Here is a 15559-nt window from a genome sequence, read left to right as displayed (position 1 = left end):
TACAAAATAACTATCATTCGCCCCCGGTCTGGAGCTCTATGCAAGATTTTGCCTCATGGGGTAAGGATGATCATGAGCAAAGTGAGGGATCAGCCCAGAACTACATGGAAGCAGCTTGTGAATGATCTTAAGGCAGTTGGAACCACAGTCACCAAACAAACCATTGGTAACACAATACGTCAAAATGAATTTAAATCCTGCAGCGCCCGCAAGGTCCCCCTCCTCAAGAAGGGACAGGCACACTCCCATCTGAAGTTTGCCAATGAACAACTAAATGATTTAGATTAGGATTTGAAGAAAGTGCTGTGGTCAGGTGAGACCAAAATTTAGCTCTTTGGCATTAACTTGACTCGCCGTGTTTTGAAGAAGAAAAATGCTGACTATGACCGTAAGAACACCATCTCTTCAGTCAAGAACGGAGGTGGTAACATTATGCTTTGGGGTTGTTTCTCTGCTAAAGGTACAGGACTACTTTGCCACACTGAGGGGTCAATGGACGGGGTCATGTATTGTAAAATCTTGGATGAGAACCTTCTTCCCTCAGCCAGAACATTGGAAGATGAGTCACGTTAAAGGTTGTCTGAGCTGACAGAAAACAGGGGGCAGAGAGATTGAATTACACACTGCAAAGTTCAGTAAAGAGAGCTCTGATAGCTGATTGGAGGAAAGGCATACACCCTCCTCCACAAAGCACACAGAAACAGAGCGGGAACAGGCTGTCAGCTGGAGCTCCCTTCCCTGTCACCATTTTTCTCTTGTAGTCAGAAAAACTTGTCTGAAATGGTTTATGCAGATAGAGGAATGAAGCAGCAGAGAGAAATGACACTTAGTGCTCTGGATTGAGACTTTATAGGGTCATGCTTTGTTCATATTTCATTACAACCACTTTAATCCAGCAAATACATGGACTGAAATCTGTCCGGTTCAGCAGGGTGACCAATGTAGGCAAAGTGACCTACTTAACTTCTATTTAACCATCCTGTCAGATTTTCTGATAGCTATTGCAGGCTCTAGTCAGCAACGCTGATCATTTTAATCAGATAGAGGGGAGGTCTCCCTGCAACTAGAATACAGTAGCTCAGCAGGGAGGATTCACCATCCACTCCAAATGTGTGGATGGGGGAAATCAAGTATTTTTTATTCTTTCAAACTATCTATGACAGGGGTGCCAGACCTTTTGGAGAGCGAGGGTTACTTAAGCGACTTGGTAACTGGTTGCGGGCCACAATTAGAGGAGCGGGCGGATGGCAGGTCTCTGCTCTGCATATACAAAGCGGACACAGCCCACTCTACTCTATAGAGCCTGATCTACTCCTCTTTTTTAACATATTGGCTTGGAGGTAGGCAGGTGTAAAAAGGACACAAGTCTGTTTACATCTGCCGCTCCTTAGAGGTGAAGGATCCGATTTGGTCAAACTGATCGTCAGTTTACAGTGCACCTGTGGCTTTCCTGCGGGTTAGCTGCACTTTACTGTAGACTTTTATGATATTCTGCAGGTGTGGTGCACTTTCGGAAAGCGCACCAAATCCGCAGGTAAAAACAGAAGTCTATGGCTCAGTGCTGGTAACCCACAGGTGCACTGTGCTGCACCTGCAGATCATGTTAAAGCAGCCCAGTAACCACCGCAGAACAAATATGCCCATATATACAATGTGATTTTAGTAATAAACGTAGCTTAAATAACCGTATTCTATTCAGGTATTGCCGGCTGTTGCTGTCCCAGGCAGAGTGCATTTGGTTTCCCCCTTGCCTATCACAGGAGCCTATGCTATACAAGAAGCATTGGCTTTTGCAGCTATGCTCCGCAGCCACTTGTTTCATTCACAACATTGATGCTCTGGAATGGTGGATCATGAATCCACCTTCTGGGCTTGTCGACCCACCATCCCAGAGCAGGAATTTGTGGGCCACATCAGAGGGCTCCCTGAGCCACTGGTTGGGCACCCCGGATCTATGGGCTCCCTTACATAGCCGGGCAGTGCATGACAGGTCACAGCTTCTGCTTATCCTTCTCCATATTCAAGCGCGTTTCTCCAACTGTAAACCTGCGCACACCGGAAGCACTGCTGTGCGCTCATAATACTACCCATTAAGCCACCAAGATTAATCAGAAGACAATCTAACTTACAGTTCTGCGAGATCGGTGAGAAATGTCTGTTGCATTCAGAGAAAAGATGGCTCCTCTCGCTCCCACAAAAATAATTCCATTTTCATCCTCCAGCAGTAACGTGGTGTAATTCTTCACTTTATCACTAAATCGCTTGGCATCAGAAAGTTCTGCGGAAAAGAACACATCACATGGTTATAGTAAGGCTTTGCAGATTACACACAATATTCTCATAGCAAAAGCATTAACCAGAGACCCAGAAGAAGGCTTCAAACGCAGCAGAATACTTGATCACCAACATCGTCTTGCTATTTCCCTTGAGGAACACTATAAAGGACAACATGAGCAGTCGTATAACTGTACAGCACTATCCATTCATGTATAAACCCATACAAAGATTTTCCGAGAAATCAAAGAGACAGTATTAAAATAACTAGTACAAAGGCAACAATATTTCTTCTACAAGAAAAGAATTAAAGGAGAAGTAGGGCCATAGCTTACAGCGGGCTAAAGCCATCACTTGACTGACATCACTCAGCTGGTCCAGGCTCTGGAGAGATCCCAACTTTAATGTCAGGATCTACCGAAATCCCAGACTGGCAGCTGCCTCGGCCTCAGCGAGCAGCACAACCCACAGCTCCAGTGAGCACTGGATGGGGCAGAGCAGAGAGCCGGTGACCAACAGTCACCACCAATGCCGGGACAAGGTCATCCAGCACCCAGAGCAAAAAGATATCAAACTGCGCCCCCCCCCCCCCCCTTCCCATGGGGCTAGGATTAGCAGTGATGTTGCTGACCCTACTCCGGCAGTCTTGTAACAGAAGCATCTGGCACAGCGCGCCCCCATCCCTGCAATAAACCATTACGCCCAGGGAAGTCTCCCCTCCTGCCCCCCTTGTCCCAGCCCTGGACAAGGACTGAGCAATCAGCGGTATTTGATCACTCAGCTCTTGGTGTAGAGGTGACGGGGGACAGGTGCAACAACCTCCTCCTAGATGAATATGTAAGGGACTGGGTGGCTGTAGAGATGCTTGGTTGCTTCCATCTGACAGTCTGCTTGAGTAAAAAGTACCACTGCCAATGTACGACATACATCAGTGGCAGCGAAAGGGTTAAATTGATCATCAATCACGTCGTTCAGAGATATATGTCCACATCAATCCTGATTAAAGCGGATGTCCACTGAAAAAAAAAATATTAAAAGTCAGCAGCTACAAACACTGCAGCTGCTGACTTTTAATATCGGCACACTTACCTGTCCTGGAGTCCAGCGCCGTCCGCAGCAGAGGACGGAGCAATCGCTCGTCACTCTGCTGCCGTCCACCATCCTCGGTGAGGGAACCAGGAAGTGAAGCGCTCCGGCTTCACTGGCCGGTCCCCTACGGCACATGCACGAGTCGCGCTGACTGGCTCCCGCTGTGTTCTGGGAGCCGAGTGTTTCCCAGAACACAACGGGGGGGGGGTGACATTCTGCCCGCAGTATGCCCGCAGTCTGTGGCCGAAAGTGGGTGCAAATACCAGTCTTTAGGTATGTGGGAAAGAAGCTCTATATCTAGCCTTTTTTGGCAGCTTCAATTACATCATTGTTTGGCAGGCAGCCGGGCTGCACAGTGTCCTTAAAGTGGTTCTAAATGTTCAAGGTTTTTTACCTTTGTGTATTCTATGCAGCAGCTGATTGATAATTAGGAAACCACTCCCATTAGACTCACTCGACCCAGGGACACAGAGGAACAAACACAGAAGAAAAACAAAAATGTAGGAATCTGCAACATTTGTTAAATCCTTGCAATGTACATAGATCACCCGAGTTACGCTTTAACGTACATAATTTCACTAGTGTGTTTTTACGTTTTTGAAAATGCGTTTCTACTCTTTTCATTTCAGACTCTCCTTACTTGTTGATCCCTCCTGATCCTTGTTCCTCACTGCCAGTCAACCTGACAGCATCAGTCTGACAGAAAACTGCAGTCTCTAATGACTATGACATGAAACACTCACACTGTTCACTTCCAATCAATGATGATTGTCAACAAGGCTGCCTAGGCTCTAGATACTTTTTTTTCATACATAAGAACAAGATAGGTTTTATTCAAATTTCTCATGTGATTTGTTAATTTGGAGATGAGATTATGCAAACTACATGTTAAGGCTGCCATAGCTCCAAATATTTGCAAGACCCCCACTCCCTTTTATATTTATTTATATAAATGATCCATCTATGATCCAGGTGAAGTCCTATGCATGTCTTCCCAGTCTTTTTCTGGGAATGTTAAAGTGATTGTAATATTCTCTTTGTTACATCACAAACAGGTTTATGCTTATCTGCTCTGTGCAATGGAATTGCATAGAGTGGCCCGAGCCCCCTCCTCTAGGGTCCCCTGCCAGTGCTCCTGGCTTTTCTTCTGCAGCGAGTGCCTCCATAGAAAGCCACTTTCTAAGTGGGAACTCATGCTGGCTCGCTCCAGCCCCGCCCTCCGTCACTTGTCACTGGCTTTCATTGGCCTCAGAAAAGCCAGTGAGACACGAAAGTGAAGGAACAGAAGAGCCGCAAATGTGCACAGCGCTGGATTGAATGCGGGTTTAGGTCGGTAACGGGGTGGAGGAGGGATACGGACGTTGAAACATTTGTTACCTTAATGCCAGGAATGCAATAAAGTAGAACTACAGGAATTCTTTTTTATTTTAGATAGAACAAGGGAGAGTTATAACCCCTTTCAGATTTCCGTCGCCTGTCCTTTTCAATATCTATCTTCGCCCTCTTTTTTAAATCATCAGCAACCAGAAGTTACTTTACCACTCTTATGCAGATGACACACAACTATATTTTCGCATCTGCAACAAACAGGATCATTATCTCGGACTAGAGAAATGCCTTTCTTTGATAGAAAAGTGGATGACAAAGAGTTACCTTAAACTCAATGGCTCAAAAACAGAACTTCTCCTGTTTCAGGCCAATCGGAAGATTCATCCTGCAACAACATGGACGCTCCCGCCCATTCTGGGTCAATCCATCACCCCTAGCACCAAAGTCAAAAATCTCGGAGTCATCTTCGATACCTACATGACAATGGATGCACAAATAGGGTCAGTAGTCAGCGGATCACACCATCTGCTGCGCCTTCTATGCAGACTCACTCCCTTTATCCCAAAAAAAGACATAGCAGTCGTGGTGGGGACACTTATCAACTCCAGACTTGACTATGCAAATGCCATCTATCTTGGACTCCCAAAATACCAAATCACTCGTCTGCAAGTCGTTCAAAATACAGCCGCTCGACTTGTGACTGGAAAAAAAACGTGGGAATCAATCTCACCTTTGTTGAGATCCCTTCATTGGTTGCCCGTAAAAGACAGAATCACTTTCAAAGCACTCTAACGCATAAGTGTGTTCAAGGAAATGCCCCCCAATATCAATGCGAGAAACTAAAAGCTCACAACCCCAATCGCATTCTGCGATCCACCAACCAAAATCTTCTCCAGATACCCAAAGCCAGATACAAGTCCAAAGGAGAACGAAGATTTGCGGTCCAAGGACCCAGACTATGGAACGCTCTACCAACCACCATCCGATTGGAGGTAAACCACCTGGCTTTCAGGAGAAAGATCAAGACCCATCTCTTCTGAAGGCCCAGGGAATGGATACCAAGCGCCCAGAGGCGATTCAGTTTGCATGTGCTGCGCTATATAAGTTTCTCACTCACTCCGTAGCACTTTAATTTCAGGCTGCAAAGCAACAAAATGTGATTATTTTAAAAAGGGGGTGATTCTTTTCTATACCCATAGTAAACTGTATAAGCATGTCTACATAAAGTCTGTTAACCTCAAAGCAAATATTAGTTTATTAGTAGAGATGGAAAAACATAAAAACTCTAATCAGTCTTCAATCATCTATAGTGCTGTGAATATGTAGCAGTGACCAGAATAATCAAAAATAACCCAATATACACATTAGGTGTTGATCATCCTTGCTATAAGGAATATTTTCAGCACATGCAAGGACAGAATGGATGTGTACATGTTTCTGTAGTCACTAGAGAGGTGCAGTTCAATGATCAACTACCATTGGCTCACACGATTGTGGTTACTAAGCAACATCCTCCACCGATATGTAGCCGGAGGGAAGACAGCACCGCTCTTTATGCTGGCTGCCAGTCGCCATGGTGTGACCGGGGGATACAAGATGGTTCATGGATTCACGCACATCTGCTGACTCAGTAATCTAATCTCTATGAATGATTAGAAGCTGCACTGCTTACAGCAGCAATCGCCTCCATGCCAACGACTGCTATAATAAAAACCACTGATATTTTACAATGTAACATTTTAAGGAGATGTTAAATAAATGCTAAAATGTGATGTAAATTAAACCCGCTGATGGCTGTAAAGGGTGCTGCAGGTCTGGTAATTTGGCAAGCTGTCAGTAATAAAATGGCCCATTTAGTTTTGGCAGAAAATCCTAGCTAAAAAAGGCCAATGATTTTTAAACAGCAATTTCAAAGCAGTGGTAAGATGTCCTAGGATGCCTATCATGTACCCCACACAAATCACCATAAAACTCTACAAAAGTCTGACTACATTCTGCAGCACCAATACTGAGGTATGAACAGCCCCATTACTGCACATACATTTTGCTGAAAAGTAAAACTCTTGGGAAAGTTTACAGAGTACATACAGAAGACCCTTACAGCTGACCCCAATTCAAAAAAATAACTTAGACCCACCTCCCAAGTTTAAGTGCCTAGAATGGAGGCAGTAAAATACTAGCCAGCCACCAGATAAACCCTCCAGTTCAGACTTGCCAGTGCCATTTCTGTCTTTCAGCCAAGGATAGGCAGAGGAAGATGGACAAATTCTATCCATGTCTCCGACAAGGACAGGCCTCACCTGGTCATAGTCATAAGGAAAACTTACCATCTGATAGGCAGGTAATTTAAACCTTAATTTTTCTTTCTAATGCCCCGTACACAAGATCGAAATTTCCAATGGACTTTTTCCATCGGATTTTCCGATTGTGTGTAGCCCCATCTGAGTTTTTTTTATCTGAAATTCCGATGAATTCCATCAGAGTTTAGATATAGAACATGTTCTATTTTTTTCCGATGGAATTCCGATGCGATTTGGCCAGGCAAAATCCTGATCGTGTGTACGCGGCATTAGGCATCATTCAATTCAAGTCAATTTTTAATTTAGGTTGGCTGAAGACCTGGCTGATGGAGCCCGACGAAAAAGTAGAATACTTGTTCTAACCATACGACATGGTAATTATAGCAGCAGTAAAAGGAATTCATGTCACTCGGATTGTTTTGATTGGTCAAAGGACAAATAGGACTATCTCAAAGTCGGATGGAAGTAGGACCGATGTACCAGGGCAAAGTAGGATGACAGTTGCACAACAGTCGTGTTGGAAGTTACACAAAATCAGTATAGACTGTATAGCCCCACAGCTTTAGGTTGTCCAGAGATTGTCATGAGATTACAAGCCTTTCTAGAAAACGATGTGAACATGTTGCAGAAGTGATTATGTATTCTGTAAGCGTATTAGCTCGTTCCTTGCATGGAGAGGAAGATATTGAAAACGTTTCTGCACATAGTCAATACAGAAATACATGAGCAATCTCACAAGTGTGCAGATAGCAATGGAAGGATATTAAGATTTATAGCTGCAGGTCGAAACAATTATGATAATGTAAACACCTTCCGATGGTCTGAATTAATGAGGACTTTATTTTTCATTACCCCTGTAATCCACTATAAGGTACACAAAAAGCAGAGAATTGAACTGTGATTTCAAGGAAACTGTTCAGTTGGAAAGCAGCAAGTCTTATTAGAAGGAAACAGTGTGGCAGATTAGCTGTAAATGTTCCAGGATTGACATAGGTTGTAACAGAAGATTATTATTAAATACTATTATTATTATAGCCTTAGTGCTATTACTATAACAATAAATGATGCTAAATACAATTGAATGGCTTGTCTGAAAACATCAATGTTCACACATAAAACCTCAGTTTTCTTCCTATACAGCGACAAGAAAAGTATGTGAACCCCTTTGGAATTAAAGCAGAGTTCCACCCAGAAATTGAACTTCAGCTGTCCCGATTCTCCCCCCCCCCCCTCCGGTGTCAGATTTGGCACCTTTCAGCTTTTAGTTCTCAATGAACTACCCTGGCACTGTGGTAGTTCATTGAGTAACTGCACAGGATATACAAGTAAGCCGATACACTGACAGTGTACAGGAGATCTGCATGGCATCAGCAATCTGCTGATTGCTTGTGCAATGCTTTCCAGGCTCCTGCAACAAAAAAATACATTTATTATTTGTAAAAAAAAAAAAAAAAGTGAACTTATTCTTAAGCGGTTGTAAAGGCAATTCTTTTTTTTTGTCCTAATGCATTCTATGCATTTAGACAAAAAACCTTCTGTGTGCAGCAGCCCCCCCTCGGACCCACTAATGCTTACCTGAACTGCATCTCGATCCAGCGATGTCCACGAGTGCCTCAGCCTGGAACGCTCCCTCATAAATGGCCTGAGACAGAGCAGTGGCTCCCGCTGCTGTAAATCATTGGACACACAGAGCTGCAGCTCAGGTGCCCCCATAGCAAGCTGCTTGCTGTGTGGGCACTCAACAGGCACTCGACAGGAGGGAGGGGCCAGGAACCCGAGTAGAGGAGGCTCTGGGCTGCTCTGTGCAAAACCACTGCACACAGAGGGTAAGTATATCAGGTTTGTTATTTAAAAAAAAAGACTATAGTACATCAACCCCAATTTGCTTCAAGTGGTTGTAAAGGTTCAAGTTTTATATATTTTTTTTAAATAACAAACAAGTCATACGTACCTCCACTGTGCAGTTCGTTTTGCACAGAGTGACCCCTTTACTCCTGTTCTGGGGTCCCATAGCGGCTCACGCAGCTCCTCCCCGCAATGGATAACCCTTACACACACACCTCTCCCCGTTCTTCAGCTCGATCGCGGGACACCAGCGGCGATCGGGTTCCCGCGGTCACGGAGCTTCGGACCGGGTCATGAGCGCGCCGCCGGAGGCATGCTCACGACCCCACGGCTGGGCCTTAAAGAGACACGTCCAGGTATGTGATTGTGCCCAGCCGTGCCATTCTGCCGACGTATATCGTCGGTAGGGGGTCCTTAAGTGGAAGTCCTTAAGGAACAGTACGCAATGGGCATCATCAGGTTGCCTTTCATTCTCAGTGCACTGATGGAGTAATCACGTCAAGGCCACTCTCTAAATTACTAAGGACCCCCCAGCTCAGAAAAGAGGGGGTAAAAGGAAGAGGACCCTTAACTGACCAGACCAAAGACATCAGAAAAGGTACAATGTAAAAAAGTTAAAGCATGACAAAAAAAATGCAATAACAAATAATGTGAGGATTTAAGGGAGGAAGGGGTGGCCTCGTTAGTGTGGAGCCTGGAGTTAGGCTTTAGACTGTTCTCCGTTTCAGGTATAAATCAGGCCCAAATTTTTGCCTGAATTCGGGGACCTGAAACGGAGCCAAAGACACACAAGGACCCCTGTGCAATCCACAACAGCTCCATTGAGAGCAGGTCTCACACTCCTTTCATGTGAATTGGATGCAGCGAAACATGCATCGAATCTGCATCAGTGTGAACCCAGCCTTAAAGTAAAACTAATTGGAGAAAAATATTGCTCCTACTATAAATGCCTGGCTACCGCTGGCAATACTTTGAGTCACCTGACCAGGTATAAGCATGCATAAGAAAATAAAGTAAAGCACAGCTCATAATCTCCCTACCTGTTTTGGGCCAATGCCTCAAAATATACGAGTTATTGGATCAGCAATGGCAGCCTACATTTTCCTAGATAGGGGTTTCCTTTGAGCATGATATTCCATTATATACTGCCAATATCAAAGACCAGGCAATACTTTCCCCTGTGATCTATTCCATTATCATTTACAGTATTCACAATACTGTGCCAGACATCACTGCCATAAAAAGACAAAGGAAAATAGGGCTCTGATTTTCCTCATGTTTAAAAATTGGTTATTAAGCTAAAACAACCCCATTAACTCAAGCTGCTTCTGAAAGTGCTTCATTTTTTTGACCTAGTAGTCGACCTCATTTTTGATATTCGCTCAGGGAATAACTAGCAGACTCTCATCCGGTTCTTGTAACCGCAGGACTTTTCTCACACAAGGTAAAATCCCTGGTGGCTTGTATGAACGAGTGTTGATTTTTACAGTGGACTAGGAAGTTAATTGTTCTCTTGTAGATTCCAGTGAATGCGGAGCCATAAAAATAAGTGTAATTCTAGAAAGAGAAGCTTCTACTGAGGCAAAACATGATATAGTTCGCTCCACCTAAAAACAACTAAAAACATAAATACCATTTTAATGGTGTAAGGAGAATGAAATATCTTGGGCAAATTATATTTAGCTTTGTGCAGTGGTGTTTGCTGATCCCTCATAACAGTTTCTTTCCTCTACTCCGTTACGGTCGGTGGGAGGATTTGGGTGCAAGCATCCACACAAGGTTGTCATTTTTTACCCCCCTCTTTGTGATGCTATGGAAACAAAAGCTCTTTTTTTGGAACATCCTCAATACCCAGTTTTATATGTTTACTTACCTACAATTATATAGAATTAAGGGGAGGAAAGAGGGTTCGGACAGTTGCTGAAACTGTCCTTTCACACACTCAAACCAAGAGGAAAGGCTTGTGGACTATCCCGGTACTGATAGGCAAACAATCAACTCCAGTAAAAATTCTCATTTATTACATATAAAAAAAAAAAACATTCAAAATTAACAAAATCAATATTTCAATAAAAAGGGAAATTAAACCTCAAGCCGCATACACATGGTCAGAATTTCCGATGGGAGCTTTTCATCTGATATTCCGACCGTGTGTATGACCCATGGGACTTTTTCCGACGGACTTAGATAGAGAGCAGATTCTGTATTTTTCGTCGGAAATTTCGACTGAGTTTTGCCCGGTCAAAAGTCTGTCACAGTATACAATTACTCATAGATTTATCCCAAAAGGAGTATCTGGCAATGGAGTTATCCTTGATAGATTAAGGATCTTCTACTGGTTGTGCGGTCTTAATGCCGTTTCATCAGTAGGAATAATCAATAAAAACAGGTCATTTATTTAGGACATGCGTACATAAAGGTTGGCAAACATAATATTAACAAAACTGCAATAACAAAAACAGTGAGAGGTTGCTTACCTTCAAGCCCAAAGCCAAAATGGTCCCAAACCACCATGATTCCCCCCCTGCGGCGGACATGGGGGTATTGTTAGCGTTTCAAAGGGATGCCTTCTTCCTCAGAGCCTCTGGCTGAGGCTCTGAGGAAGAAGGCATCCCTTCAAAAGACATCAGCCAGCAGTGGTTCTCATGTCCTCTCCTTTATCACCTGGAGACTGTTGTCATCAAACCGATTGCCATCATCTAAAGCAGTGGTTCTCAAGGGGGGTCACCAAATCATGGGCTGTTCCTGAAGCTCGCAGCCGCCCATTCCGTTCACGGCATGGCTGGGGGGCAGAGACTAGAAGTCAGCTGACATGAGTAATGTGAAGTGGAAGAGGCTGGAGAAGACCATATCTCCTGATTTCAGCATAGTTGTCACTGCTACGAGACACTACAAAGTCCGAGACACCGTGAATGCGGAGACACAGTGAGTAACACTACCTGTGATTATACCGTGTTTCCCCGAAAATAAGACCTACCCCGAAAATAAGACCTAGCGCTATTTTCAAGGAGGGCTGCAATATAAGCCCTACCCCGAAAATAAGCCCTAGTTCGAGGTGATTGTCTGATTTTTGAGGAAACACGGTATAATCCTGGTACGGCGTGTGCAGTGTGCTGTGTGTCTGTAGTGGTGTCGGGTGGCATGTGCCTTTAATGCAGAGCGGCGCTCATCTGATCTCCCCTGGTCTCCTCTTCTCCCACCTGCCTGTCACAGAGCGGGTAATTGAAAGCACTGTACGGTGCGGAGCCTCTGCAATCAATGCAGCACGGGAACTCCTGTCTCTTCCCCTGCCTGTCTGCGGGGAGCTTGGTCCCCCTCCCTTCACAGAGCTTTGGCGGGTAATTGAAAGCACTGTACAGTGCGGAGCCTCTGCAATCAATGCAGCACGGGAACTCCTGTCTCTTCTCCTGCCTATCTGCGGGGAGCTTGGTCCCCCTCCCTTTACAGAGCTTCAGCGTGTCACTGAATCCACAGTGCAGAGCCTCTGCAATCAACGTGTGTGGTATGCAGCATGGATAATCACAAGGTATTTACAGTTTCTTTTTCCTCACATGCTGATGTGCCCTCTTTCCTGCTTGGAGCATTGCAGAGGGAGGGGGGCTGGGGTCCCTCGCTGGGAGAGGTGGATGAAGGCTGAGGTGTTTAGCACTGTTGGATTGCAGAAGCACACACATTCTGCATTGTGTGCTACTGCTGTAAAAGAAAGAATTTGGGCATTTTAAGTTTGTTCAAACTATGGATTCCTGACAGACAGGGAGAGAGTGAATATATTAAGACCTACCCTGAAAATAAGCCCTACTGGGTCTTTTGTTGCCAAAATTAATATAAGACCCGGGCTTATTTTCGGGGAAACACGGTAGTCCCCACTACAGTTCTCAGATCAGCAGATGACCTTGATTAAGAGCACCTAAGTTGACTGATCAGAACTCCCTGCCAGCACCGCCACTGATACTACTGACCCCACCCACCACCAAGAAATAAGAGAAGAAATAAAAATAGAGAATGCATGGAAGGGAGAGAAAAAGAGGGGAAGGAACAAAGAAAAAGGGAACGAAAGATGGCTAGAGAGAGGGATGGGGGAGGGAAAGAAAGGAGAACAAAGAGATAGAGGGATACATCCTCAAATGTACCATAAGGAGTTTTAATATTGTACGAGTGGAAGGGACACAGGGAGCGCTAAAAGTCCATGGGTTAGTGGCACAAATTACTTGTCTTACCTTGGATGCCTGTGGATTGGATTACCTTGGGGTCCCCGCAACTTGGGAAATTTTATCAAGGGGTCACGACACTAGTAAGGTTGAGAACCACTGATCTAAAGGCTTTTATATTGCGGTTTTCTTTCACATGCTTGTGAGTAGTTTTTAATTGAATCTTTTTAATAAAACATACCAAAAGATAATGCACAAGGCTGGTGCGCACTCTTTTCTTTATTTCTTTTTTAACAGCTAGGATACCCCTATTCTGGAGGGCAGCAAGGCCTGAGACATTATCCATCACAAACTATGGACCACCTGATTAACACACTTGTGCGCAGTATTTGTTTTCTGCCAGCAATGATAGGAGCCAGTTTTACACTTCAAGGTCTGGTGGAGTTCATGCAAGTTTAACACTCACTATCCAAAATGACTAAAATATGTAATCTCTAGCATAAATGCTGCCAGATTCACCCACCTTACCAACCCCCTCATTGTTCACAGCCCCTCTCTAACCAATCCCTTGGCTTTCAAAACACTGTCATGCAAAGCAAATCACAACTCGAGCTACGTCACCAACCTTATCTCACATTTTCAACTAAACTATCCTCTTTTCTCCTGCCGAGACCTTCTGCACTCTAGCTCCCTTGTCACCTCAAGGACCTCTCCAGAGCCATTTCTATCCCCTGCAACTCCCTACCCCAGTCTAATTGGCCATCCCCTATTCTGTCCACCTATTAGTATCACTTGTCCCTCCCTTTTAGATTGTAAGGTCACATGAGCAGGGCCCTCCTAACCCTTTTTTAATTTAAATGCAACTGTACTGTCTCCCTTTATATTGTAAAGCGATGGGCAAACTATTGAAGCCAATTAAATCTACCATAATAACATTTCTGATGGGCAAAGATCTAGGTCATTGATTTCCGCTAGGAAGAAAAATCTATCTTATCTAAAAACAGCATAAATGGAAATCTGTGTGGATCTTCCACTTCCAAATGACAAATCTTAATAACTTTTCAATTTGTTCCCATTATGAGTGAACAGTGTCCTTTTTCTGTCCTTTCTCCAGGAAACATTTGACCTGAGTTAAAGTAATATCTATTCTCCTATTAGCAATAGCAGAATGATAGAAGATATTTGTAGAGTTCACATGGGCCTCTAGCTTTACCAGACCTATAACAAATGGTAGAAATTACAAGGAAAAGTCCATTTGAATTGGACCTTCAGTAAAGCTAGCCATAGATCGTTTCTTATTTTTTCCCTTTTTGGCCAATGGGCTGAACAGGAGAAAAAAAAAAAATCCTTCCATGCACACAAAGGAGATGGATGGAGGACTCTCTCTGATCAGAGGCTGCAAAATGCCCATCGAGAAAAATGTCCTAAACAATTGATTTCTGTCAAGCAGGGATAGCCACACACCGAACAACATTTTTCTGGGTCCTGCCGAATGGGTTGTTTTTCAAACAGCGTATGGCCAGTTTAAGTAAGCATGCACATAAAAGAGCCCTAGTCCACCACCACTGAATATTTTCCAACAGTAGTATTCTTCTAAAGCTCGGTAAAGGGGCGACCACCAGCTTGAATTATAACTGGACAAGCTGATTTAAATAATTCATTCTAAAATAAGGTCTCTGGTGCTTGCCATTTGGGTGAAGTGCCAAAAAAGAATGCACTGACACCGCACATAAGGCTCTGCTCTCCGCACAGGCTTTGTACACCATAGTGATGAGGTTACCACTAGTTTTACAAGATATCTTGGGCTGCAAAAGCATAGAGATGCACAATTCTGGCTAAAATGAGAATCACAATTTTTTTTTTGCTTAAAAGATAGATCACGATTCTCACGGCGTAACATTATCTTTCACATTAAAACAAAAAAATTGGGCTAACTTTACCGTTTCATTTTATTCATTTCCCAAAAAATTGCGTTTGAAAGACCACTGTGCAAATACAGTGCGACATAAAATATTGCAACAATCACCATTTTATGCCCTAGGGTCTCTGCTAAAAACTATATTATAATAGATAAATATATATAATGTTTGGGGGTTCCATGTAATTTTCTAGCAAAGAAGTCTGATGTTATCTTTGTAAGAAACAAGTGTAAGAAAAAGGTTGAGACTTTAAGTCAGGGCTCGACAAATCCCAGGTGCCAGGTCGCCATGGCGACTAGGCTTTTTTTTTAGGAGCTGGCGCCATCTGGTGGTGAGCCGTTGGTATTACAAGTTAAGCATTACAAGTTAAACAGCAATTCTAATGTCATTTTTCACCATTTTCACTGCCATCTTCTTCCCTCCAATTAGAACCCCCAAACATTATATATATTTTTTATCCTAACACCCTAGAGAATAAAATGGCGATCGTTGCAATACTTTCTGTCACGCCGTATTTGCGCAGCGGTCTTACAAGCGCACTTTTTTGGGAAAAAATTATACTTTTTTTTTATAAAAAAATAAGACAACAGTAAAGTTATCCCCATTTTTTTTTTAATATTATGAAAGATAATGTTACGCCGAGTAAATTCATACC

At 43.6% G+C, this 15559-nt stretch overlaps 1 protein-coding gene across 2 annotated transcripts in view; it reads right to left on the bottom strand.

Moving 5' to 3' along the window:
- SEMA4G (semaphorin 4G) overlaps positions 1-15559 on the bottom strand; it is a 273488-nt gene that overhangs the window by 107136 nt on the left and 150793 nt on the right. For both annotated transcript variants that reach the window (XM_040361900.1, XM_040361901.1), the window contains exon 3: positions 2130-2278. In XM_040361900.1, coding sequence (XP_040217834.1) covers positions 2130-2278 — 149 coding nt within the window. The remainder of the gene's footprint in view (positions 1-2129; positions 2279-15559) is intronic.

Source organism: Rana temporaria, chromosome 8 (assembly GCF_905171775.1).
Source record: "Rana temporaria chromosome 8, aRanTem1.1, whole genome shotgun sequence".
Lineage (NCBI taxonomy): Eukaryota > Metazoa > Chordata > Amphibia > Anura > Ranidae > Rana > Rana temporaria.
Note: the sequence above shows the minus strand (reverse complement) of the source record. Positions and strands in the feature narration are given on the sequence as shown.